This window comes from Channa argus, chromosome 9 (genome assembly GCF_033026475.1).
Source record: "Channa argus isolate prfri chromosome 9, Channa argus male v1.0, whole genome shotgun sequence".
In the NCBI taxonomy this organism is placed as follows: Eukaryota; Metazoa; Chordata; class Actinopteri; order Anabantiformes; family Channidae; genus Channa; species Channa argus.
This window is the reverse complement of record NC_090205.1, coordinates 2576020-2603976: the sequence shown is the minus strand read 5'-3', so window position 1 is coordinate 2603976 and position 27957 is coordinate 2576020. Positions and strand designations below refer to the sequence as shown.

Sequence of the window (27957 nt, the reverse complement as noted above, 5' to 3'; positions counted from 1 at the left end):
AGCGAAGTCAGGCCGTTGAAAATCCAACTCCCATCATGCCCCGCGCGTTCGCCTTTGGCTCGCCGTAGTTTAGACAGTTTTATCGGACAACACTCAGATACTTTAACGTCCTTGTTTTGTTTTGTTTTTTTACCGCCGCCTTGTTTCACTCTTTGACTTTGGGAACAGGGAAACTTTGTATAAGGTACGTTTAAGCTGCTATCCCGCTTAAAAAAAGAAAAGCATTTTCTTATTGACTGTGAACCGACGTTTGCATGTTGCCATATTAGCATGGACGCTAGCGCCCGTGTTGCCGTCTCCATGGTAACGGGTCTCTTTCTCCGGGACGCTTCAGACCAACACAGACACGGTTAAAGTTGAATACAAATCCTCCTTGAATACAAAACCTCTATTTTTTATTTTTTATTAACCTCGGTGTTAGAAAGTAATCTTGGTACTCAAGTAATGTTAGGCCTGACGTTTTCTACTTAGTGCTGAAGTAACAGTACTTTATGTCTAAATGTGCCACTTGGTAGATTAATACTTTCCAAGTTTAACATCCCTGCATTTCATTTCCAGCTCTAGTTAATTTCTGATATTTAGCGACGTTACTGAACAAAGTCACGTGAGATAGAAGTTTTCTCTTGAGCTTCTCGTGCAAACAAAAGTCTTAAGACGATTGTCATTAAACGTGTCATCAATGACGTCATAGTTTAAAAGGTTGATTTAAAAAGTATAAAATATATCAAAAAGCTGTATACAATTAATAATGTCCGTTATAAGCTGAACGTTTTGAAGTGTGAACAGTGTTTCTAGCTGAAAGTTAGCCAAACTGGTTAGGCACCAAATAAGGTACGAAAGAAGAAAGAAAGAAGTCACAAGAAATCCTGAAAACTGTAGAAATGTAATAGCTGAGTGCAAAGTTTAAGTCAAACACCTGAGAAAAACTAGAAAAGGGAATTTCCAAGGAAATTACGTGGGAGAGTTGTCAAGATGCAGGAGATCCGGCGATTTGTCAGATGCTGCCAAGAGTTGTCCAGTTTGCACGTACAAAGCTGCAAACGCAAGAAGACAATAACAGGTGGACAAAAGAAGAAGAAAGAAACAGGATGACAAAAAGAAGGAAACATAGAAAACAAAGAAATGGCTACAGCATTGAAAGAAACAAAGGAAGAAGTTGAAGTTGACATTAAAAGTTGAAAGTAAAGAAGAAGACATTTAAAGAGAAGTATTAAATAGGTAGAGTTCACCACAGTGTTTTTTCTATTTAAATGCTAAAAATCAAAACAACAAAATTTTTGAAAATTTTTTTCTGTCTGTGTCTGAAAATCTGTTAAAGGACACAGAGGCTGATCACATGAGCTGATTCAGCTGTATTTGTTTCCATGGCAACGGCGGCTTTGAACCTGCTGAATCCCTCACATTTGCTGAAGACAGGCAGTGAACTGCTCAGACTCTGCCTCGCAAAATGTGCAAAAGTATTAATCCTATTAACAAAATTTAAAAAGTGAGTGGCAGAAGGCTTCGCACAACAGTGAGATGTACTTTATTTGAAGATACTAAACAAAATGAAGGCAGGGCAGTAATTTTAAAACATTCAGAATTTGGAGAGAATTTCTGTTCCTCTGTTATAATTGACTCCAATGGGAGTTTCAGACGGAAGAAAAAGAAGAGTTTTTTTCCTCTGTTCTAATCAGTCAAGAACATAATTAGCACAATAGTCCCTAATGAAAGTCTTGATCATAAAAAATATGTTAAGGTTTTTTTCAACATATTATATATGTAACTTGCCTGCTGATATTCTGTGTATGAATGTTACTCTGTTTTTGGTTGTGGGTCCTCAGGTATTATGAACGGCTATGAGGTCATCCGTCAGATTGGAGAGGGTGCGTTTGGGAAAGCCTTTCTGGTCAGAGACAAAGGTGGAGGTGGAGGAGACAGACAGTGTGTGGTCAAACAGATCAGCTTCAGAAAGGTAGGTAGCAGTGAACTGTTTCTCTCCAACATGTGCCACCTATGCTTTAAGACATCAAGCTGAACTTCTGTTTTGTAACACAGAGTATATTAGACACCTCTTACTTCCTAGTAGTTTCTTAGAAAGAAGAAACTAGCTGGTTGCAATTACAAGAAAAATAGAGACCAAGTTCGGTGCTTTACTCCAGGGAACTACTCAGGAGATTTCTTGGAAATAAATAAGAATTAAGAAACACCTACATACTGTGTGTGCAGTGATCTCTCTGTGTTTTCTCTCAGTAGCTTCTGAGACAATTATAGGTTAATTTTCACAGGGACTTTGCACATTGGATTAATTCATAATAAAGTTTTCCCTGCTCAGATGTCAACGAGGGAAAAAGAGGCTTCCAAGAAAGAGGTGATACTGCTGTCGAAGATGAAACATCCGAACATCGTGGCCTTCATCACGTCATTTGAAGGTGTGTGTGCCTCTGTAGAGAATGTGTGATCCTGTATTTTCATCATCACTGTCAGAGTCTTTACTGTTTAATGGATGTGTGTGTTCAGAGCAGGGCAGCCTGTACATAGTGATGGAGTACTGTGACGGAGGAGACATGATGAAGAAGATCAACATGCAGAGAGGAGTCCTCTTTAGCGAGGAACAGGTATATACACACACACACACACACTTATTCCTAAACCTGAATAAATATAACAACCTGCTGAGTAGGACTGAGCAGTGTGTTCCCTCAGATTGTGGGCTGGTTCGTTCAGATCTGCTTGGGCCTCAAACACATTCACGACAGGAAGATTCTCCACAGGGACATCAAAGCTCAGGTATCACACCTGCGTCACTGCTGCACATATCCACTTTAATCACACTCAGAAATCTCTGTAAACTATAGCATCTGGTTACCTCTGGACCACAGTGGGATCAGTAGATTCACCTGCCCTCAGTTCATCAATGCAACTACAGTGTCAGTTATTGTAATAAATGGTTGTTTTCAACAGTTTACTCTGGGAAATGATAAGAAATAGTGAGAAAAGTGATGCGTTTAAACTGCTATTTATCTGAAAACTTGTTGAAATGTTTAATGTTTCCACTTTCAGCGCTGAGCCCAGCTCAGGCTGAAGAACCTAAATAGCTGAGTTGTTGTGATTTTACATTGATTTTGAAGCCCTACTTGTACAGAAACATCTGTAACAGGGTTTTTCGGTATTAATCCCTGTCAACTAAACAAGTGAATAAACTAATTAACTGGACCATGACAAGTGACATACTGCACAGGTGGATTCTGGTCTACATCCTGACACAATATAACGTAATCTAAACCAGAATCTCAGCAGCATTTCATGCAGCCTGACTCGGACTGTCCCCGAGGAACACATCACTATCATGTCACCTTACCTTTCAGAGCTGAAGGTGGTTAAAGGTCCTCACACCAAGTTAGCAACAGGATAACTGTAGAATCTGTAGAATGTAAACATGGCCATGTAGTGGATGAGTATTTCCAACTGTTCTTTAAGAACTTGGTTACACCAAGAAGGCTTTACAGAAGTACTGTTTGTCTGTTTTCTGTATACAGGTCTGGAGATTTTACACTGTAATTTTGACTTGTTTTATCCGATCAAACGGGTCATGCTGTCCTAGTTGAACATGTTAAGTGTTTTAATTAACGGGTATTATTGTTACAGGGTTGAGGGGTGTTGTATGGCTGAAATGTCCGTAGCTCAGCTTTGTTGTGAACAAAGAGCTCACTGTGTGCCAGCTCCCAGAATATCTCCTCACAGCTGATCTCAGACTGTGTCTGTGTTCGCAGCCATCACTGTCTGTCATCAGTCATATCTGTTTACCCACATGAAGAACACATCATACATGCCCAGTCACTGTTTTCTGCTTAAACACAGACATGCTTGCATTCATGTTCTCCCTCTGCTCTAGAATGTTTTCCTAAGCAGCGGAGGGTTGAAAGCAAAGCTCGGGGACTTTGGAATCGCAAGAATGTTGAATAAGTAAGTCAGTTTCATCTTCACACACACACACACACACACACACACACACAGTGCAGCTGTTTTATCACTGAGCGCTCTGTAACACATGGAGGAGCTCCAAACAACTCATTATCATTCCACAAACTGTCATCGAGGACATCCAAACACGAGCTGTGGAAATACCTGTCGTCCTTTCATACACTGCAAGCAAAGCTGAGCTTGTAACAGAATAACAAATAAAATATGTGTGTAAATAACACACCATGCATGTTGGTATTTTTTATTTTTTTTTACACTAGATATAATAACAAAAATAAGATAAGATTTTATTGACTACATTGGAGGTGAAGGAAGAATTTAAGATTTACCTGACTGGAAGAAAGAAAGGAATTTGAGTGATATGTGATGATAAAACATTCTTTAACATAGAAATCATACTGTTGTCCCCATTTTCCACTTTTTCCACGTTTCATTTGAATTTTGTCTGAGCTTTTCAGAGTGATCATGTTTACATCTGCATGAGATCTTGAATGATTTTCTTCTCTTTTCTTTTTACTGCAGCCAACAGTTATTCTCACCTACTAACTGAGAAAGCCTGATATTTCATTACTGTTCGGTGTGGCAGAATGCTGAAAACACACCAGCTAGCCACACTGTTGCTCTGTGGATTAATCCGCCACTGAAAATAGTCCCCAACAAATTCAACATTTCCTCCTTCACAAGTATGTCTGAAAACATGTCCGGTGTCCTTATAAATATTGAAAGGAGTTGTTCTTGCTTTGTCCTCCTGTTAAGTCTGTGTATTAAACAGTCACCTCCCAATGCAAATCCTACTGTGTGTACTTGTTCTATGCAAATATTTATTTCCATTTTTCAGAGCACCCCAATAGCTAAATTGGTCACATAACTGCAGCCTCCTGGGTTTGAGTCTGCTCCTGACTTCTGTCTAATAGTGTATCTCTAAAGGAACAAACATGCATTTTAAAAGTTATATCAGCCATTCGAATAATTAGAATAAGTGGATATTACATGTGAAACCAACTTCATTTTTTTTGCTAATCCACTGCAGCTCAACAGGGAAACACACCTTGGAAGACAACTGAAAGCTGAAGACTCATGTTAACTTAATCACTTTGTCCTCTGTCACTTACACGAACCACAGTATATGTCCTTGAACAAGAAGCAAAGCAAAACCTGAATATGCGTGTGTGCAGCTCAAGTTAGTCAGCTTTTTCATTTTTTATTAAAAACAGGAACACTTACATCCACAGTAGGGGCTTAGAGATAAACTAACGTGTTTTTTTTTTGGGGGGGGGGGGCAGTGACAATAACATGGAATGTCTCCAGCTTCTTTTACAAAATAGCATACTGTGGTATTTTGAACAATAGTGTTTCTCCAAGTTTTTGGCAGCAGTTTGCGGAAGGAACTTTCCTGCCTCCACAGCAGCTCTGTCTCTAACAAATGTTTGTCAAGCTAAAAATTGCATTTTGTAAAACTTCCAGATGACCATAATAACATCAGAGGGAGGGAGCGACTATGTCAACACCATCAAGAGAAGCATTACGTTGACCCCTGAACTAAGTAGGTTGTCTTTTTGGCCTGTGTTTGTGCAGCACCATGGAGCTGGCCCGGACCTGTGTCGGGACACCGTACTACCTCTCCCCAGAGATCTGTGAGAGTCGACCGTACAACAATAAGACGTATGTGCAGTCAACCCTCTGCTCTCAAACTAAACCGGATCATTTAGCCTGAATTCTTGAATGCAATATGATCCTGTGTAGTGGACAAAAAGTCTTACCAGTCAGCTTTCTGCCAACGACACATTAAAAAAGAGCCTGTATATCAGCACAAGTTATGCTGAAATATTTATACAGCTGTGTTTGTATGACTGGAATCTGACTCCCAAGCTTTGAAATCTAAAACCGATCCACACAGTGGGGAAACATCACAGAGTGATGGTGCTAGTCGGATTTTATCAATGTAACCTGTAAGAAAGCTCCTTGGCTCTGGAAGTAACACTCACAATTGCATGTTACTTTAAAGCACATAAACACAAAGTTAAATCAATGGCTTCGTCTTTATAAATCACACATCCTCCAAAATCTTTAAATGTGTTCTAGAACTATCTTTACACCTACATGTGCACTGTACTGGTTCAGCATGTGGGGACATTGCTCAGGCGCCTTTCCTAGGTCACCTCAGGACCCTAACCCAGTGACAGAGTCTGCAGATGTCCCCAGTGTTAGGGCGTGATAATACACCATGGTTCTGTTATTATACTGTCATCATCTGCTCATGCAACAAATTCTCTCAGAGGGGTTTTCATTTCGACATGTACAAACACACAGAGCATGCTTGTCGAAGAGGAAACTCAGCTGTGCTCCAAACCTCCACATGCAAACATTTCACAATGGTTATCATTCTCTGGACAGATCATAGCTCTGTTCTCTTCCGCAGTCTGAGGTCAGAGCAGCTTCCTCTTTCCCACATTCTCACAGACTCGCTCAGGGTTCACTATTTGTGAGACACTTGTTAACCAAACATGTGACCAATTCCCGCCAACCCTAACCTTATCTGGCCTAATCTAAATCTACTTCTGAACTTAACCCTAAAACCAAGTCTAAATATATAAACAGTTCTGTCATGATGAGACCAACATGTTTCTGAAAGTCCTCACAGAGATAGAAGTACAGTAGCATGCACACATAGTTGGTCCTGGGCAGAAAAGTAAATGCCAGAGTAGCTATATGAAAAAATTGTTTACTAGACTTTCCCTCTTGGTAGCTGCAGCTCTGATTGATCACTGCACTGCTCTGGCTTTTAACATTACATCTTTGTTCTTGGTGTTTATGACTTTAGCTCAGGGGCACAGGGGAGATGTTAGGCCCTGCCCTGGCATCCTGTTCCAACAAGAAATGTGCCAAGTTACACAACATGTATTAAACGTGCTGTTGTGTGGTGACACCATAGATACACTCCCTGAATCTGTTGCTACTGAGCTGGACAGACATTTACTGTGGGACGACAAGGTCAGGAACTTATGGTTAAATTATCGTCAGATGTATGTAACATCCTCTATATAAGCACATGTCTGTGTGTTTGGCCTGTTTGCAGGGACATCTGGTCTCTGGGCTGTGTCCTGTATGAACTCTGCACCCTGAGACACCCAGTATGTTGCACCACACCCAGCACACACACGCATGCTGAGAAACACTAATGCTAATTTAGTGCTACACAATCCTTTTTTTATAGTTACACAAGAACGGGAGAGTTATGGAAGCAAATCACTGGTTTGATGATGTAAATTATTACACCAACTATATAACTTACGTCTAAAAATCTTGTCAAAATCAGGGAAAATCTAAATTCTCAGTTGTGTAGTTTCCATTATTAATAGAATTCTCACTTTTATAATTTTCCTTTGTTACTTCTCTTTCTCTGTTATAAACACAGCTTTAACAGAGAGAAAAGGTTAATTGTGATATTAAGCCAAGATTCTACCTGCACTGTTTTCACTGGGATTCTTCTCTGAGGAATATGGCCTTTAATCTGGACAGTATACTTCAACAGCACTGGGGTTTTTGTCCATTTTATCTATTTCCCATAGACTAAATAACACTATAGCATTTCCACCTCACAACCAAGGATTTGTTGAGGGACTTTTGTTTTAGCTGTCGTACCTAATAAACTGGAAGATAAGAGACTATGACTTTCTTTAAGTCAAAGAAATGAAGTTTACTGTAAAAAAGAAAATTACAAGCAGGAATAGAGCATGTTCCGCCTTTTTGCTTAAATAATGACAACACGATTACAACAAGGCTCCGGTTAATACATTTTATGTCAGTCCACCGTGTGTGTGTTGAGTGAACCTTTCTTCACCCGCAGTTTGAGGGCAGCAGTCTGCGACAGTTGGTTGTTAAAATCTGCATGGGGCGCTACAACCCGGTACCCAAACACTACTCATACGACCTTCGCCTGCTGGTCACTCAACTCTTCAAGGTAAAGACTCTTCTGATTTCTTTCTGTTTTTACTTCCTGTGTTAACACCACCACAACTCTGTTGGTAATTTTGTACTTTTTGTATTGTACCATTACATTAGTCTGACAGAAAAAGTTACATGATACTTCAAAGATTACGATTTCAAATAAAACAGTTTCCCCAAGTTTCTGCACCATTTACTGATGTTTCTGCTCCTGGACCTTTCATGTCAACCTCCTTAGATGTGTGAGACTGTCTGTTTTTAGTTCAACTTTGGGAATCCAAAGGCCGCATAATAAGACCAGCACGAAAACAAGAAACCGCTGCAGCTTGTTATGGTCTGCTGACTTTCCATTAATAGGTTCAGTTAAATTCAAACTTACAACAGAAGCATTTTTAAAAAGGGAAAAGGGCTTAAACAGATGTTCAGGATATTAGCCTGATGTCCACATCAGGAAGTTTCCATTGTCTTAATGCTGAAGCACAACGATTGCCAGACAACCTCTGAAATGTTTTCTCAGTGCTCAAAATTAAGAACATACTTATGTTGTGGTCACGTGGTCTGACATGACAGTTATCAGATCACACTTTCAGCATACAAAAACATCCTGTGTTTTCAGGGTGGCAGCTATTTTAGTTTGTTTTGTACTAATAACTTGTCAGTGTAGTCAGTCAGTTTATTATTAACATTATTTGTAAGTCGATTGACTAAGTTAATGATGAAATCGAGATGCAACACGAGCACAAGCAGCAGATGTCAGGTTTCACAATGCAATATATTAACACGTCTGCTGCAGAAACAGTTAAAAGACAAAATACTAAAGTTGGAACTGAAACAAATAATGTGAAGAGTATATAATGGACCACACCTTCAGACTACACAATAGATCTGACAATTCTCTGTGCTTCATTTAAAGAAGTTATATTTATTACTACATGGGTTGTTGGTTACAGTTTTTATTTATTTGTTACATTTTATTTGTAGAGTTCTATCACGTAGGGAAGTGACACAGATAGAGATGTTGTTGGACTGCAAAAATACTTACATTGTAAAATACTTTTTTATAATGTACATGTCAAAGTCAGCCATTACAATGTAGTAAAGAAAAGTCACCTCATAAACACATGAATACACACATGCATAACATAATTATAATATGAACCCATGAAACAAATACATTTTTAGAAGTGATTTGAAAGACGAAACAGATTTTGTTAACTTGTAGTTGTTTCAGGTCACCTTTAGTCCTGACCCTGAGGCCATGAAGGTCTTTCTAAGGCTTTCAGTAAAGTGTTATAATCAGTTATGGAATAAACTGGTGGGAAATGTAGAAACGCTTTTTGTGGAGTAATATGAATAAGATCTCTTTTCTTGATTTGTCAGTGGCCTAGCTGCACTGTTTAATGTTAATGTCTCTCAAACGTCTGACCATTAGTCTTTCGCAATCATCGAAGCTGAGGAAATAAAAATCTGTATAACAGTGTTACTGGGTATTTCTGGGATCATCAAATAATCTTTAAAGTTAGGTGATGATCATTTGTCATTCTCACTTTCATGATGCACCTTTGTAAGGTAAACCCACGGGACCGTCCATCGGTCACCTCTGTACTCAGACGTCCCTTCTTGGAAAAGCACATCAGCAAACACCTGGATCCACAGGTAATGAATCTTGTTGACAGTCACTGAAGGGAAAGGTTTAACTGGAGATCTACCAGAGAACTACAGTCAACTTCTTTGTAGGTCTACTGTGTGTCTTGTGCCAGAAAGAAAGGTTTAGTCAAACAGATAATATTCAGACTAAACAGGTGATTTGTGAGCGCGCAGTTGATGCAGACTGTCCTTCCATTAAATAAAATAAAAAATAAATTAAATAATTAAATAAAACATGGACGGCTCCAAATAATACACTGAATTGTGAAAGATGTTTCTAATATTCTCAACTGCATGGCTGTAAATGTGAGCGGAAGAAGGGACCAAGTGACTAAAGATCAGTGTACAGTATTCAACAGTTATTGCATTTCAAAGTACGTATTTATTTTGTAGCAATCGAAATCTTTATTTAGTTCAATCAATAGAGGTCATCAGAAGTGTGTGTGTGTGTGTGTGTGTGTGCAGGTGATGCAGGAGGAGTTTAGCCACACTGTGCTGCATCGAAGCAGAGCGACTGTGTCACAAGTTGCTAAAACTAGAGCAGGAGCACTCAACACACCAGGTAACACAGCATCAACAGTTGTGTGTAAAGGTTTTAGAAATGAAAATCCATCATTTCAGAGATATGTTATGAGCAGTGGCTGTGAGCAGCCTTTTCTCATAGTGCTCACGTTCTGCAGGTACTCAGCAGGTACAGGATGGTGTTCTGTGGATTTAGCCTGTGTCAGAGTGTGACTCTGTGGGAGCCAGACCATCTGCTGCAGCCTTCATTGTTCTTGCCTGTGAACATAGGCCTGCAAGACTGTGAAGACTAGCTGGGTCATTGGGCTGGTTGTTGTGCTGCAGGATAAGTCTGTGAATGATCAGCGCCTTTTGATGGTGCTAATCCAGGAGAATAGAAACATGTAAAGGGCCATTTGCTCAGATTTGAATAGTAACATTGTTAACTTAAAGTCAGTACTTGGCATCTTGCCTCCCTTTGGCAGCTGTTAAGAGTCTTTCTGAGCACTTCACAACATGTGGAAGATCCTCCCACTGATGTTCAGGTCTGGGGTCTGTTTACAAAGCTTCACAAATGTTTTAAGGGCTGCTTTGGAACATTGCTTCTCACTTTCTCGACAAACTGCAGGATGTTCTGATGACTTTCACTGGGACTGCGCAGTGTTTCCTGTGCCACCGGTTGCCACAGCAAAACGTTCACACCCCCATTTACACACCCGTCAACAATGCACAACAAAGTGCATCAGCACCAGAACGTGCTTTTAACAGTTTCACTTCATCACCTGTTGAATGTGGATTCTGGTGCCACCCAGTGGTCTGTTACTGACACTTCATTCAGATGGATCTCACTTTGTTGCTGCTGGCTCTGATCCATCTGCCGTCCTTCAACACCTGCGTGCTCGGTCATATCGCTTCATCTCCTCAGGAGTGAATTTTCATTGGGTCGACTGTGATTGCGTCAAGCCCTGGTTACATAGGAACACAATGTTACTTTAATCACTGAGGGAGTGTGCGGCTTTACCTGCTGCTCTGACTAACGTATTTGTCTCACCTTTTATCCCTGGTCTGGCAGCTCTTACTGCCGATTTTAGGATTCTACCCTGAATTTATTGTTTTATACAAACTTGGATCAACTATTTTATACAGAAAAACAAGAAAAGGAAGAGCAGACTAAACAGGGAAGTCCTGCCACCTATGGGTCACTTGTAAAATGTGATTATTTAATAAAGTTACACATAGAAGTACCCAAACACAAAAGGTGCACACATTTGCCTAAGTACATACTCAATGGATTATTACGTCAAACTAATGTACTGAGCACAAGCTCTAAAATGTACAGTACAAAACAAGTACTTGACCAAACAGTATAATTCAAACACTACTGAACTTGATGCTGTTGCTGACATAAACGTAAATATCTAGTCAAAACTTGGTTTGTTTTGGTATTGAATAAAAACTTAAGCACGGAGGTCAGTGTCTTCACCCTGTATAGCTCTGACGACCATCCAGGTTGGAGATATCATGGAGTAACCATCAGTGGGGGAAAATACCTGGGTGTCCACCTGGATAATAAACTTCACTGGTCAGTTCATGCAGCATCATTATACAGGACAACACAGAGCAGGTGGATTTTTTAAGTAGACTAAGCTCCTTCAACTTCTGCAGCACCATGCTGCAGAAGTTTTATGAGTCTGTGGCGGGGGACTGAATGGTCAAATACTATTGATTTTATTTCATTTATGTTTACTCCTCTGGCTGGGTTTGTTCTTACTTATTGATCATAGTTTGTACTTGTTTATTGTCTTGGTTTGGTGGAAGTTTTTCCTTTCTTTTCACGTGGAGAGCAGCTGTAACAAGGCAACACAATTTTCCTGTGGGATCAATAAAGTTTGGATCTTGAATCTAGAGACTGGATGTGAAACAGAAACGGCAGCAGGTATTGTGGAGCTGATTTAACCACTATATGTACTGACAGCTGCTTCATCCACAATAATACATCAGTGAGGAAAACAGCACGCTTGAGGTTTTCCGGTCTGGATTGAAACCTCTTTGGCACTGTTGAGGGTTTTTACTGACATCCTCCTAGGTACAGATGCTGGGGACTGTCGTTTTGGTGCTACTGGGCCTACTGCTGGTGCTACTGCTGCCTTTGACACAGTGGCTCACAGCAATAGGTAGGTATCCGTGGCACTGCTCCGGAGTAGGGTTAGGTCCACGCAACAAGATAATATGAACCCAAGGTCCAAGCACCAGCAATGGGTCCTTCTTCGTAGACCTGAGTCCTTCTTTGTAGACCTGAGTCCTTCTTTGTAGACCTGCGTCATTCATTCTAGACCTGGGCCCTTTGACACAATTTGTTAACCCTACTGCCACAAATTTGGATAAGTAATTTGGACAGTAATCCATGCTTTTGGGCTGGGCTGGATTACTGTAATTCTGTAATTTAGGTGTCTCTCACTCATCCATCTCCAGATGGTACAAAATGCCGCCAAACGTTTGAACACGGAAGAGCGAGCACTTTGCACTGGCTGCCTGTCCATCGTAAGAGGGCATCTTAAAATTATTTTATTTGTTATTAAGTCCTTAAATGGTCTTGCCCCGCCCCACCTCGCTGCTATATGTCCACTCCCCCTGCCGGTCATTCAGGTCAGCTGACCAGCTGCTCCTGGACGTGCCGAAGACAAGGCGGAAGCTCAGGGGTGACAGGGCATTTGCTGTTGCAGGCCCCAATTTGTGGAATGCACTGGCTTTGCAAGTTAGACAGGCATCTTCACTGTCTAGTTTTAAATCAAAGCTGAAAACTCACTTTTTCTCCCTGGCTTTAGAGCCAATATGAGTTTTTGATTGTACTATTTTTATTGTATTTTATTCCTTAATTCTTTTATACTTTTATATTTATATTTATTTTTGGCATTGTAAATGAATTGTTAAAAACTTTTCTCAGTCTTTTTATAAAGTGCTTTATGAATAAAGTTGTCTTGGCTTTCTTTTCAGTAAGAACATCCTTCTAACTTTGTGGATCATAGAATCATGATAATTGATAATGTCTCCCTAGAATAAATTACTCAGGATTAATTGCAGAAGTAATGATGAGGCTTGTAAGTGCAGCTGTTGAAGGTAACTGAATAAAAACAGACAGTCTTTGACTCTACAGTGTCCACATCACTCTGCAAGAAAGATGTTGACACAATTGAAAGTTTTATTCCAGGATACGTAGGGAGTTAAACTTAAAGGGAATTAATATTGTTCAACAGCTTATGCAGAGAAGAAGCAGAAGCCCAGAGGAGCAGAGAGACCTGAGCCTGCTGTAAAGAAACTGCCTGCTAAACCAGACTGGAGAGTCCCATTCAGAGTCCACACCCCCGCTCACTACAAAGTAATAATGAACCTCTATTAGTGTTTTTTTATTCCATTTTTTATTCCATCTGAATGGTAATATTTTTATATTGTGAAAGAAATAAGTGCTGTTGCAGAGACTGCTGAGGAATATGTAAATTATAAGTAGTTTACATCAACAGTATCTACTGTTTGTCAATATGCAGTTGTTCTATCGTAAAGATACTGTACATTTACTTATGATTGCAGCCTCTTCATCACAGAGCAGGACAACCGGCTGCTGACAGAGAATTTGTTGGGAAACAGAACCAAAGGTGAGACAGAAACAAGTTAATTCCCCCCTTTGTTATCGGTAAATGAAATCCTGATAGAAACTACTGAAAGTCACGTTCTGATTATGTTTATTATGGATGCAGGTTTTATGGACAGCAGCCTCTCAGCCATTACCAGCACTACCATGTCCAACTGGATGCCTTTCAGAGGAGGAACAAGGAGGACCCTCCTCCTCCCCCTCCTCCTCTTTCTCCTCCTCAGGAGAGAGAGAAGGGACGATGTGACAACCACGCTGCTCCTGCTCTTGAGCCATACCAGCTGTGAGTGACCACTCAGCGAATATACAGCTGCAGCTAACAGTTATTTTTCTTACTAAAGCATGATGTTCTTGATTCCACCAATTCAACCATTTAGTGACAAATTGTCAGAAATGTAAAAAGTGTTCGGTGCAGTCTAGGAATGATGATGCCTTTAAATAGACATGAGAAATTTGTGTTGGTGATGTGGTGACTGTATGACTGTAAATAACTTAGGGGTTAAGGAGAGTTTGCAGTGTGCAGGATAAAGCACAAGTGCATTAAATGAGCCTTGTTGATGACTAACAAGTCTAAAACACCATAAATCATTTGATTCACAATTACCCAAGACGGGAAAAAAACCTTCAAAAAGAAAAAGGTGAAACCTCACATTTCTCTATGTGTTTGTGTGTCAGTGTGGCTGCAGCTCGTAACGAATTCCTGCAGAGAAGACACGAGGCCAACCAGTACAAGCTGAGGGCAGAGAAACAGCTGGTAGGAGGAAGCTCAGCAGCAGACTCACACACACACACACACACACACACACACACACACACACACACACACTTTAGTTTCTTATTTCTGCAAAAACAGCTGATTAATCATTTTAGTAATTTTTACAACAAACATGTTGAGGATAAGTAATGACTAATGACTGAATAAGCATTTTTTATGATGCAGCCCACTAATCTAACCTGAAACTAGCTGTTGAAGGTTGGTTTTGTTGCACCAGTGGAGTTTTTTTTTTTGATGCAGCGTTGGCTGCAGGAAGATGACTCAATCATGAAACCCTCAGTGGTTCTGTTCAGAACCACAACTGGAAACTGTGTCAAACACGGGCCAAGTGAAAATTAAATTAACCTGGGTCATAGTTTGAGCTCTACACTAAACACATTTTTTAGTTGTTGTAACAGTCGTAAAAAGTAGAACTTAAGTATATGTATTTTATTATACTTTATATTTTACTTCACTACATTTACCTGACAGGTGCAGTTACCAGTTACCTTTTAAACTAATATTCTAAAATGATGATTACTAAGAATTCCAAAGAATTCAAGTAAAAAATATACAGTGAAGTAGTTGCTTAATTAAAGAAAGAAAAATATATTTATTACTATATAAAGTAAATGAAGTCAGATCAATTGTTACCAGCTGTGGGGCTGCAGGGTGGTGGAGTGGATAGTGCTGCGAGTTCTCCCCGAGTTAATATATAGTTGTGAATGTGAGCGTGAATGGTTGTTTGTCTGTGTGTGTCTCTGTGTTGGCCCCACCTCGACCACTGGAATTGGTTACAGCCCCCGAGTGACCCTTACCAGGAGGGATGATACCAGCTGCAACATTAATGCATCCATAATATACTTTCTGTGTTACATTGAGGAAAAAGCTGCATAATACAACAAATAAAGTGGGTTGGAGATTCTTGCATCCGTCCATTCATTATCTGCAACCACTTAATCTGTTCAGGGTCATGGGGGGTTGGGGCCTAGCTGTCACTGAGTGAGAGGGGGGTTACACCCTCTAAACATGATCCCATGTAAACACAGGGTTAAATGTCGGATAAGAACCACACAACATTAGCCTGGCTGCTAACCACCCATATTTCCTCTCCATCACCATCAGGGTCTGCGGCCGTCCACAGCTGAGCGCCACAAGAAGAATGGAGGGCAGGAGCAGGAAGCAGGAAGAGCTGAACACACAACCCAGGGCAAGAGGCAGGAGGGACGGCAGGTAGGACACACAGGAGACACGCCCGCTTTCACTGTGAAGGGTTCAAATACTGAAGTGCAAAACAGTAGCTATTACATTAAATATCTCTGGATTCTCCTCACTCACACGTCTCATGTATTATGTACTTCACACATGTAAAAATAGAAATGAGACAGTTAAGTTCATCTCTTTAATTTCCATTTGTGGACAATCGTCGTCCAGCACAACTTCTTAGCTCTTTTATTAATTAGAGAGATGACCTGTAACTGTAACTAGCTACAGGCTGGATGAATAACATTTAGTATGACGTTAGAAACTTTGAAGTATTTATTAACATCATACTAACATTTATAATGGCAGAGCCTATAAACCCTTTAGGAATGGTGCCTTATCAGAGAGGCGTATCCTCACCCCCACCTACTGCAGTGAGCTGACATGTCCTGACACAGACCAGACTGACATCAGCCAACCATCAAACCAACACAGTGAACAAGTATAGTAACTAAACTGAGGGCAGGAGGAGCTGGGAAAATGTTGCTGTGAAGGCCACCGTTTCCAAAAAACCACATAGTCTGAACTATTATCGGTTGCACTTTAATGCCAGTTTGGAGGTTTTGTTGTTTTTAAATGTGAATTTGCATGAGAACAGTTCAGTAGGGCTCCAGTTCCAGCTCTGAGTCAGGACCACAATCGACCAAAAGTGGGCAGATTTTTCAAGTCTGACACCCTGTTGATGCTAAAACTGCTGCTTTAGTGACCATTTTCTGTGTGTGTGTGTGTGTGTGTGTAGGAGTACCTGCGTCAGCTGGATCTTATCAGAGAGCAGTATCAGCAGGAGATGAGACAGATGAGGCTGAGAGCCGAAGTAGAGGTAGTGACACGAACTGTCTCTACCAGCTCTAGTGTTTTAAAACAAAGTGATCCCATTAACACACATCAACTCCATTTGCTTCAAAATTCAGGGGTCAGTGTGACTGACTGCTGTAACATTCAGCTAGACATGTGCTTAATAATTGTGTCGGTGTGTTCAGTCGGCACAACGTGATGTCAGAGCAGAATGTGTGGAGGAAGCTGGTGTTTGGAGTTATTTTAATATTACTTTGTCAGGTGTGAATACACAGCTGGTTAAAATAACTTACAACAGAAGAAGATGGCATTATATTTCAGTCTGTTCTTTGTCAGGCTCAGCCACAACCCGGAACATTTATTGTGGAAAACCCCAAAGACCCTGAACCTTCTGCAGACAGTAAAGAGCAGCAGAAATCCCCACGTGTCGAGGTAAATACAATCAAATCAAACACACCTATATAGTTACATTTTTTTTTTTTTTTTAGTTCATTCTCATCCCACAGGCTCTGAACAAAATGCCCAATCCATCAGTGTGTAGGGGCCTCATTTCTCTCCCAGGATGCTCCGACATGTTTGGAGAAACAGTTCTTATTCTGCATAGAAACAAAAACCCCAGTAACAGGATTTCCTCCTGTGTCTTCTTGCGGCTACAGGATGTTGAAGCAGCTCTAAGGCAGATCAGAGAGGCGAACAGAGATCAGAGGAGAAAACACAAAGACAAGGTTAGATTAGACTAAATACTGGCTCAGTCCCAGGTTCAGTCTTACACTCACACATCTTGTCTGCTAGCGCCATTCGAGTGACCAATGTCATGTCATTTGAATAGTTATTAATTAGCATTAATTAACTAACTGAAGTTAATTAGCACTATGAAATTCAGATCTGACAATGTTACTGCAGGAAAAGAGTCAGAGAATCCCAATTTTGTATTTACCATTTGTGCAGAGAGGAATCATGTTTGAGATTCGGTTAGACGAAGAAGGGATGAAAGAAGATCCAGAGAAGGAGAACGAGGAGACAAGGAACGACGAGGAAGAGGAGAAGGTGAGCGATACCAAATATCTCTTTCACAGCACACACCTCGTTCTTTCTCTTACCATGTCCCTGACCCCCGAACAGGACATGGACCCTCTGAACCAGACTCTGAGCTTCCAGCAAGGCGAGCAGTTGAAGCTAAGGAACTGGACGGAGTTGAGAAGAAGGTGGAGCCAGAGGACTCCTCAGACACTGCTGGATGTGCTCGCCAACATGGATGTCAACTCTGTCTACAACACCGTGGTTGAGGCTGAAACAGGTGGAGTTCGCCTGTGAAACAAACAAAAAAAAGGTTAACTATGACCCCAATTCCAAACAAGTTGGGACAATGTGTAAAATGTAAATAAAAACAGAATGCAAATCTCAACACATCAGATGTTAAAACTGAGACATTTTACCATTTCATGGAAAATAGCGCATTTTGAATTTGATGGCAGCAACACATCTCAAAAAAGTTGCATTAGGGCTGATGCTTACCATGCTGTCACATCCCCTCTTGGTTTAACAACGTTCTGTCTGGGAAGTGAGGACACCAGTTGCTGGAGTTTTAGCAGAGGAGTGTTGTCCCATTCCTGTCTGATACAGGATTCTAGCTGCTGAACAGTTCTGGGCCTTTGTTGCCAGAATGTATGTTTTATGATGCACCAAATGATTTCTATTGGTGAAAGATCTGGACTGCTGTCAGGCCAGTTCAGCACACAGACTCTTCTCCTGTGAAGCCATGCTGTTGTGATGGATGCAGCATGTGGTTTAGCATTGTCTTGCTGAAATATGCAGGGTCTTCCCTGAAAGAGACGTCGTCACGATGAGAGCATGTGTTGCTCTAAAACCTCTATGTAGTTTCCAGATGTGTAAGCTGCCCACACCATAGGCACTAATGCACCTCCAGGCTTTTAAACTGTGCTGATAACAAGCTGGATGGTTCCTCTTCTCTTTAGTCCCACAGGACACAGTGTCCATGGTTTAAAAAAAAAAAAACATTTCAAATTTTGATTAATCTGACCATAGGAACAGTTTTCTATTTTGCCTCAGACCATTTTAAAAGAGCTTTGGCCTAGAAAACATGGCAGCATTTCTGGATCGTGCTCACATATCGTTATGCATGATACAACTTTAACTTACATTGAAATGTGTTCTTTTGATGATATGATATACTGGAGATGCTGGAATCTTCAAAGTCTTTAAATTTACACTGAGGAACATTTTTGTGAAATTGTTCACAGTTTGTCACAGTTTGGTGAACCTCTGTCCATCTTTACATTTGAGAGGATCAACCTCTGAATTGCTCCTTTTATACTTAGTCGTGTTACTGACATGTTGCCTATCAACCTAATTAGTTGCCAAATGCTCCTTCATTAGTTTTTGATTTGCAGCAGTTACTTATCCAGCCTTTTGTTTCTTCTGTGCCAACTTTTTTTAGATGTCTTTCTGCCATCAAATTCACAATGAGCTCATATTTTCCAGGAAATGCATTTGATATGTTGTTTATGTTCAACAGTGAATAAAATATGGGTCGATGAGATTTGCAAATCATTGCACTCTGCTTTTATTTATGTTTTACACATTGGGGTTGTAGTTAATGAAGAAGCCTCTGTCTGTATTAACACATTTTACTGTGGACTCATTTCAGGTTCATCTTTTTGAAGCTTTCTTTGCTGTTCGCTGTTCTCTGCTCTCATCTTCTTCCTCATTTAAAATTTCAACTATTGAAGGAACCCAAAACATTTAACATCTTACAAATTACATTCATATACATTGTCTATCATTTAGTTTTACTTTTTTGTAACAAATATTAACTATGATAGCCATGCTGGTTCCTTGATGGGCAAGATTACCAAGCATTAACTGATAAAACAACTTTTGGTTGGTTTATGTTCTCAAACTCTGAGCTTTTAAATGACTAATGGGGACCTTGAAGGACTTAAACATTGCTCATATTGAGGAAATCCGTATTCTTACAGTGCAGTATGTTTGTATCCTTTAGGTGAGGAGGTGGCAGGTCGCAGACAGTGGGTTGATGGCCCCCCCAACACCCTGATGAACGCTCTCGCTCAGGCTGAGCTCAAATCATCAACTCTGGACTTGGTGCCTGCAGGTCATTGATCACACACACACACACACACACAGGCAAATTTGTCAACTCTACATTGCAGGACACTCAAGTCAATCTCACACTGAAATGTCTTCTCTCTCCAATGCAGAGTCAGAGCAGGACAGAGAAAAGGAAGAAGAAGAAGAGGAAGACTCTGACGTGGAGATGGATGAAGAGCGATTGGATCCGAGATCAGACGATGACGACACGTAAGTAAACACTCATCTGTCTAAGTCAAATCATTGTTTAGGTCATTGTTCCAGCATTAGCTGAAGACTCCATTTTGGTTTTACAGTAAATTAATCTTTATTCTGGAGAGAATTTTCTGATCTTTAAAACAAAGGATGTCACTAGCCATTTTTTCAGTATTGATTTTCCTTATGAACTAATTATTTGTTTATAAAATGTCAAAAAGAAGTGTGGAAACGATCACCAACCAACCACTTCAAAATGCAAAAATAATAGATAATCAACATGTGCAGGAGAAAAGTTAAGGTGGCTACTTTCCATTGACACACAGTGAAGCAAAGCACATGGTTTCTAACTTATCTGCTCCCATCAGGAACTTTGAGGAGTCAGAGGACGAGCTGAGGGAAGCAGTGGCAGACTCCATGAAGAACCTGTTGGTCAAAGAGGATGGGAGCTCGGACGAGACAGAAAACACACAGGATGATGGGACAGAGCGAGGAGCACTGAGTGCTGCAGACGCTCAACAGATCCAACCACAGGTGGAGGATAAACCTGCAGGAGACGCTGGAGAAAATGAGCATCGTTGTGAGTGTTCGGGCGAGTCTCAGACAGATGACAACAAGTCAGCATCAACCCCCCTGAATGCTCACAAACCTTAACATTTTATTCTGTAAGTAACCCTGAATCTACAGTGCACCTTTAATCAGCCTCTGTAAAACCAAGCTGTCCTGCTAGCATCACTGTGCTCGAGGCTTTATCTTTGTACAAAGGATCAGTCAGCTCTTTGTTCCACTAGTTCCTCCTGCATGTAAAATGTCTCAATTTGCATCAGTTAAAATATTATTGGACTATTATTGATGCATTTATATGTTCATCTCATTAATGTTGCAGCTTGTAACAACATAGCTGAGTATAGAAACCTTTTGCACTGTTTGGATGTTCTAATCATGTGAATTGTTTTACATATGGCTTTGTATTTAAGTCTTCTTATTATCCTGTACTTATCAAACTCATTTAGTGGAGGTATAGTTTTTGGGAACTATTTTCATTAGCAGATTTATCCACGTTTGGTCTGTAGCAATTGTTGCTTTTTAAATTGTGTTTGGACTAATGTACTTAGACTCAATTATTGGTAATTTTTGGTCTTTTCCTTGCAGCTTACTACTGAGTATGTCTTGCCTATCGGGTGGTCAACGAAACAGCTCCTGCTTACTTCAACTCCCACATTCAGGTCTACGATCCCTCCCGTCTGGTGGTCCCAGCACCACACAGAAGTGATCCCACGATGGTGGAACGAGCTACCAAACTCTGCACACTCAGCAAACTCACTCCCAATATAAAAAAAAAACTGTTGAAAACCAAACTCTTTATTTATTATTCAAAAAAAAAACTTCCTTTCTGCCCTTTCTTGCACTCACATCTCATGAAACGGAAACACTCCTTTGTTTTGATGATTTCTCTTTGACTTCCTCCATCTGCTAAATGACTCAACGGAAATGTGATCATGTATCATCATCTTTTAACAACAGCTTCAGACCAACGTTTAGCTATAACAGCACACAGAGGAAAATGAAGAAGTTTGATGATTGCATTTATTACCTTTAAACTCTACATGGACAGACTTAAATAGTAAGAACTCTCTCTGTCAAAATAAAGCTTTTCTTAATATTTTAAATATTATATTTTCATGGCTGGACCACATCACTAACAGGAATGCAGGAAGTAAGACAATGTTTAAATAAGAGAAATTTGGCTTCATCTTAACACAGACATGATTTTAAGAGATACACAAAACCTTATTTAATTCCCCCAACATACAAAAACAAAGTCCTTCACATCTACTTAGGACTTAGTCATTAATAAAGATCATGAAACATGAACAATAATAAAAGTCATATTAGCGTCAAGTCCACATGAATCATTCGTAGAAGAAAACAGATTTATTTAGCTCCACCTGTGTCTTCATCTACTTTATCTCTGTGATTCCAGCTCGATCTGACGACTCTCATTCTCACTTGCAGAGTCACAGGAAGTGTTTGTGTCTGTCTCAACTGACTTGTTTTTGTATATTTATTTTGGAGATCACACTTAATTAAAGCCACTGGAAATTATTTTGAACATAGATATGATCCTCTCTCCATTAGCCTCATTTTAAAAAGTCCATTACTGGCTCCCGCTGGACACTAGACCTCGTGTGGTCATCTTCATCGCTCCAGATTACTCATCAGAGGCTCCGTGGCGGCGAGGAAACAAGTCTCAAACTCCTGGTCGGAGAATCGTTCCACGGAGCGCCGGGCATTTTGACGGATCTCCAGTCGGGCCGATGGAGACAAAGCCAGGATGGTCTCCATGGCGGCTGCGTAGCTGTCCTCGCTGTCGGCCAGAAAACCCGTCTGCCCATCCTCGTACGGCACCACGATGTCGAGCTTTGGTCCCCCAGACTTGTGGGCGAGAACAATGGTTCCTGCAGCCATACACTCCACCACACCTGCAGAGAGACAGTTGGTGTAGATCTATTTACTGCAGACACTTCAGTGAAAGGCAAACACACTAAAGGGGAAATGTCTCAGCACTGAAAATAACCACCTATTGACATATTGGCTTTAACCAGGAGTTGAACCACTGACCCTGTGGTTCATGGAGGACGGTACAATAGATCAAATTATCATCAAAAATAATATTATTCATAATCCAATAAACAAATGAGACAAGATGAATACACTTATTATTTTTATATGGTGAAAAATGTTTTGATCTTTATGCCCCGAGGTTAAACAGTGTGAAATAACTTCCACCAACGCTTCCTGTAACTGCTTATCAGCTCTGAGCATCGGCCTGGATGGTTGAAGCTCATTCCTCTTTGAGGAGCAGCTTCAGCTGAGCGGTGCTGGTTGGCTTCCCGCATGCCCTGCCTGCTTCACAGCCTTTCACACCATTTCTGCAGGATTGAGGTGAAGACTTTGACTCAGTTCATAAGTGGAAACCTTGATATTTTCCTGTCAAATTTGCTTGTACGCATCAGGATTCATATCTGTATCAATGGGGAAGGTAACAGTGGTGTTAAACATTCTCCATTTGTACACAATCTGGCGGACAGTCGGCGGGTGGAGCATAAACTCTTTAGAAATTCTTTTTAACTCTTTCCAGCCTGGTAAGCATCAACAGCTTTCCTGCTAAGATTGTGGTTTAAGTATTTTCTTACAGGAAGAGACTTGTCGTGTCCTTTGATGAAGTCACCAGCAGAGTTCTTCAGGGCTTCGTTTTATTGGCCAATGCGTTTTAATCTTATCATGCTGTCATTAGTTAAGCATCACGAGACAACACAACATAGATTTCCATACTCACACTGATGACACAAAGCTTGTACAGTGTCAACAAATTGATTAACAATGACCAACCATTTTCTACAGTTTAACAGGGACAACGATCAGCTGCTGCTTTTTTGAACTAACTTGTTATGAGACTCAAAATTGTGTTGCCTTGTTACAGCTGCTCTCCACATGAAAGTAGAAAGAAAGGAACAGTTGAACAGTTTAATGGCCACTGGTAGAGAGGATCTGTAGCGTTCTGTGATCAGTCTCTGGCTGAAAGTGTGGGTGGGTGGGAGAGATTGTTCGGGATTCAGCCACAACATGCAGGGGGTCCAGCTCCTCTCCAGCAGAACAGCTGTAGGACTCTTTAGCATTGAGTACATCAGGTCCAGTGTCTTCTCCCCCCTGTTATGACAGTCCTCATACTGTGTGAAGGTGGGAAGGGTCTTGGAGAGAGTTGCATGATTAAAGTCATCTGAGGTCTGAAGTCTGGCTGCGACCGAGTGTTTGACGTCACATGTAACGTCTGAGGAGGCAGAGGGAGGAATATAGACAGCGATCAACATGAGGTGTGAGAACTCTCTGGAACTATAGTAAGGACGGAGGCCCACCGCCAACAGTTCAGTGTCCGGGCAACAGACTCTTTCTTTCACAGCAACATGACCAGTATGACACCACCTGTCGTCCTCTGATCCACCCGCACTGTACTGAAGCATGTGTCGGACAAACTGTCCTGCAGACATGTCTCTGTGAAACACATTAGTTTACACGAGAGAGAGAGATTTTCCTTCCTCACCACTGCAGTCAACTCGTCCACCTTGTTCTCCAGAGACCTCACGTTGACCATAACCAGTGATGGGAGATGCGGCTGTAATCTTCTCACCCTCACTCGCCTGTTTACTTTTCCACCCTTCAGCTTTTTACCAGCTCTGCGACCTCCCGCTGTTTTTCTTCTTATTTCGTCCGGGATGTTTAAATTCAGAACGAAATTTAAATTCACGGTGCCGGTCTGCTGCAGCCCGATCAGCTGTTCCCAACCGTAAACAAATGAGCGGCTCCAGCTCCAGACGCCCTGCTCACAGCTTGAAGCAGAAAAAGTTCAGCGATGATAAAAACAAAGATAACAACTCCCTCCAACCACATGATCAGAGAGGCTGAGCTTTACACGGCAAACTGGATACTTTACTATAATAAAATACTACATTAAAAATATGAAAAGGGAAGAATCAATTAAAAGGAGAGCGACTGCAACAGCTGTGGCTCGAACGGCGCCTGCATAGTATCCAACTAAAATCTAATGCAGAGAAAACATTACCCCTGTTCTGAGGCCCCTTCATCAGCTCCCTGTTTGTTTTACAATTCTGAGTTTAGTTTTAATCTCTTAATGGATTAGCATCAGATTGTATTTCCCATATGCTGGTTAGGTATTTTACAGGTTTCGAACTCCATTTTATTCTTGATTGTATTTGTGCACAACATCAGTTTGGTGAACAGTCTGAGGCAAAACACACTTGTACAAACCTATGTTGTCAACATCAGACAATGACAGTAAAGATGCAGATTTAACCTTTCTCTGTCTCATTTGTTTAACTGAGTTACCTATATCAAGTTTTTAGGACTAATCACATTTTAGGTCAGATTTCTGCAGAAATAGAGCGAGTTTACAAACTTTCTAACTGAATTTATATGTTTTATCCATGTTAACTTTCCAATTTTTAGAAAACTTTGAATGTAATGTATCTACATATGTACAATAATGCGTGTGTAATAAGTGACATGTTGTTCTCACCGATGCCAAAGTGTTCATTCCACATGGTGTGCAGACCAATGGTAGCAGTCACCAGCTCTCTCTTCAGTTCCTCAAAGGGAACGTTGAGCTTGAAGTCGACTCGGTCCGACACCCCAAGCTCCTGACAGAGTCCCCGCAGCATCAGCACCCTCTCCTCATCCTCCTGATTCCTGCATCCACCAATCAGCAAAAGCCGCAGCATCTCTCGTCCGCCAGGACCCTCTCCTTTACTGTCCAACAGTTTGCTGAACGCCCGAATCTGCAGCTGGTGGTCCTTCTCTGGTCTGAACTGACCCACCGACACAATGGAGTGGCACTTCCTGTCCCCTCCCCTTCCACCTCCACCTACTTCTTCTCCACTCCCAAGCTCCTGCCCCAGCTCCTCCCAGCCCTCCTCCATCTCATCTTCCTCGTCTTCCTCCTCCAGCGGGACATCTAGGAAGGCCCTGACATCGCAGGGTGGGTAGACAATGCTGGTGCGGCTGGGGCAGCGCCACAGGGCCAGGATGTGTCCCAGCGTCCATGTGGAGTTTACCATTATGACATCGCTGCAGGATCCAGCCAGGCCATACAGCAGGGCAAAGCAGCAGTAGTACACCACCTTCACTGCACTTAGCAGTGGGTTCCTGGAGATAAAGTCAGCGTTGTTGAACCTGGAACAAAGAAGTAGGAAGGATGGTGTACATCCATATAAACTGGTTACATTAAAACCCAGTTTCAGTGATATGCAATCCTTTATCTCAAATCTCATGATTGTCCACGACTAAGACCGTAAGATGTGTTGCGATGTGCCTACTTTCAATGTCTGGATAGTTCAATCAGAAGAAGTAATAGTTATTGTAGCTATTTTTACTGATCCCTGACTACAAAAGAGAGCCGCTCACATTCCTGCCCACAGTGTTTTCCTCTACAGCTATGTGTGTGTGGTGTTACCTGGGGTTCCTCTCTCTGACCACAGACAGCATGTCAGTGCTGACAGTGGGATAATGAACGTAGCTGGCCACCTTACAGCCTCCCAGGTAGCGGAAGATTGGCAGAGTAAAGGCATAGCCCATCGAGTCCACGTACAGATCAGGAACGAAGGCCGTCAGGGCCTCCCAGCCTAAAACACACACACACACACACACGTTAATGAGATTAAAGACTATTTAAGTCTTAGCAGGAGGGAAATGAATTTAAGAGTCTGAAGACCCGGCCTAACCAAGGAACATAGAGCCGGCGCTCTGGCCCAGCAGAGTGAAGTGAGGGTACGAAGAGGCCTCCACCAGCACACGGTGGCGCAGGAAGATGAAGGCGACTGGTCGAGGCAGCGTGATGTTGAAACGCTGCCTTGCTCCTTCCAGGATCTGCTCGCCAGTCACTCCCTGATCGCCCGTGTAAACCACAAAGAAGACCCCAGGGTAACTGAGGTGAGGAGAGAAATAAAACTCTAGTGAGTCTGTATATTTTACTCTATTGCTTCTGTCGCTATGTAACAAAATGGTTCTATTTTTTGACATTTTGAAAACATAAATATGAACTGACTAATTCTGATAATAATTCAAAGGTTAACTGATTATGATAAAATTTTTTGATGTTTTGTTTTTCAAACAGTTCATGTTAGATGTTTTGGACATAAAGTCAGAGAGGTCAGATTGAGGTGGTTTGGACATGTTCAGAGGAGAAACTGTGAATATATCAGTAGAAGGATGCTGAGGTTGGAGCTGCCAGGCAGGAGGTCTAGAGGAAGAACAAAGAGGAGATTTATGGATGTAATGAGAGAGGATATGAAGTTAGTTGGTGTGAGAGAAGAGGATGCAGAGGACAGAGTTAGATGGAGACACATGATTCACTGTGGCTACTCCTGAATGGGAACAGCTGAAAGGAAAAGAAGTACTTTACTCCAGTACATTTCAGAGTTAAATATTGTATTTTTTACTTCGCTATTGTATTTACAGATGCAAAATTTAGACAAGAATCTAATGAACTAACAACCGTTGATGCATTATTGTGGATGAAGCAGCTCTCATAAAGTACATAAAGTGTTTGAAATCAGCTCCACCTCAACCTGCTGTAACATGAATACATCAACATCTAATAATACTTTATTCTCAATAAAAGGTGCTTTAACTTTTGGTACGTAAACAGATGATGATGTTGTCATTCGGGACTTTCACTGGTAAAAAAGTATTTGTACCCTGATCAAACGCACGCTATAGTATATGGACAAGGCGACGGGGCGTCCACACACTTTAGTGTACTGTTATCACAGGATGGACACACAGCTAAGTCCTCTGTACCGGTTCATGAGGGCCCGCAGCGAGCACCACAGCACCCGCTCCCCGCCTCCTCCGGCGTTGCAGTACGGGTGGAAGAAAGCCACCGTGGGGCCTCCGTCCTTAGCACGGCGGGCCTTGCGGCGGCCCTGCAGCCACATGCGGAGCCCCAGCAGCAGCAGCAGCAGGACCAGGGTCAGAAGCAGGCTGAGGTAGGCGCAGGGAACAACCAGGGACCAGAGCAACCTGAGGACGGATTGGACTGTTAGCTGCAAGTCAGGCTAAAGTTAGCTGTTAGCTGCCTGTCGGCTCACCCAGTGGCCGGACTTTATTTGAGTGGGACAGCGCGTTTCTTCAAAGCTAAATCAGTTCGGTGTGGGGACACATTTACCTCATAAAGTCGCAGAAACACAGAGACAGGTGGTGCTGGTGGTCGTGTCCTGCCATTTTCACAACTGCCTCAGTAGCGGAAGTAGTGACAAGTCAGCTGACCTTTGTTTACACACACGTCATCGGCACATGACATTATTTATGTAAAATGACTCTGCTGTACGTCTATACTAGTAAAAGTACCAATACCATCGTTTCAAAATACTGCATTTACATTTACCTCATCAGCATATTTCTCTAAAGTATCAAAATCCCGTGTATTAGCCTGAGTATGACTGTACGTCTTCCTGCGCCACATTTGCAGGAAGGTAGAGCGGTCGTCCACCAATCTCACAGTTGTTGGTTCAATCCCCACCTCATCCAGTCACATGTCAAAGTG

At 41.5% G+C, this 27957-nt stretch overlaps 2 protein-coding genes across 7 annotated transcripts; one reads left to right on the top strand and one right to left on the bottom strand.

The window, feature by feature from the left end:
* The first annotated feature begins 34 nt into the window (after positions 1-34).
* On the top strand, positions 35-22546 carry LOC137132488 (serine/threonine-protein kinase Nek5). 6 transcript variants are annotated; one of them, XM_067514996.1, is made up of 25 exons: positions 35-184; positions 1824-1954; positions 2315-2411; positions 2500-2597; positions 2686-2769; positions 3875-3945; positions 5539-5625; positions 7040-7094; positions 7811-7924; positions 9478-9564; positions 10021-10117; positions 13311-13432; positions 13642-13706; positions 13809-13985; positions 14378-14456; positions 15582-15689; positions 16459-16539; positions 16851-16946; positions 17171-17239; positions 17463-17561; positions 17637-17811; positions 19537-19647; positions 19754-19853; positions 20207-20503; positions 20991-22546. In XM_067514996.1, exons 2-24 carry the CDS (start codon positions 1829-1831, stop codon positions 20490-20492), a joined length of 2484 nt encoding a protein of 827 aa, XP_067371097.1. In that variant the 5' UTR covers positions 35-184; positions 1824-1828; the 3' UTR covers positions 20493-20503; positions 20991-22546. The 6 variants fall into 6 exon arrangements, with proteins under 6 accessions (XP_067371097.1, XP_067371098.1, XP_067371099.1 ...); XM_067514997.1 differs by lacking the exon at positions 9478-9564; XM_067514998.1 differs by lacking the exons at positions 16459-16539; positions 16851-16946.
* On the bottom strand, positions 21408-27729 carry LOC137132489 (GDP-Man:Man(3)GlcNAc(2)-PP-Dol alpha-1,2-mannosyltransferase-like). Its single transcript, XM_067515002.1, has 6 exons — positions 27580-27729; positions 27213-27434; positions 26135-26337; positions 25867-26035; positions 24934-25586; positions 21408-22321 (listed from the first exon to the last, which is right to left on the bottom strand). Exons 1-6 carry the CDS (start codon positions 27633-27635, stop codon positions 22038-22040), a joined length of 1587 nt encoding a protein of 528 aa, XP_067371103.1. The 5' UTR covers positions 27636-27729; the 3' UTR covers positions 21408-22037.
* Positions 27730-27957: the final 228 nt, after the last annotated feature.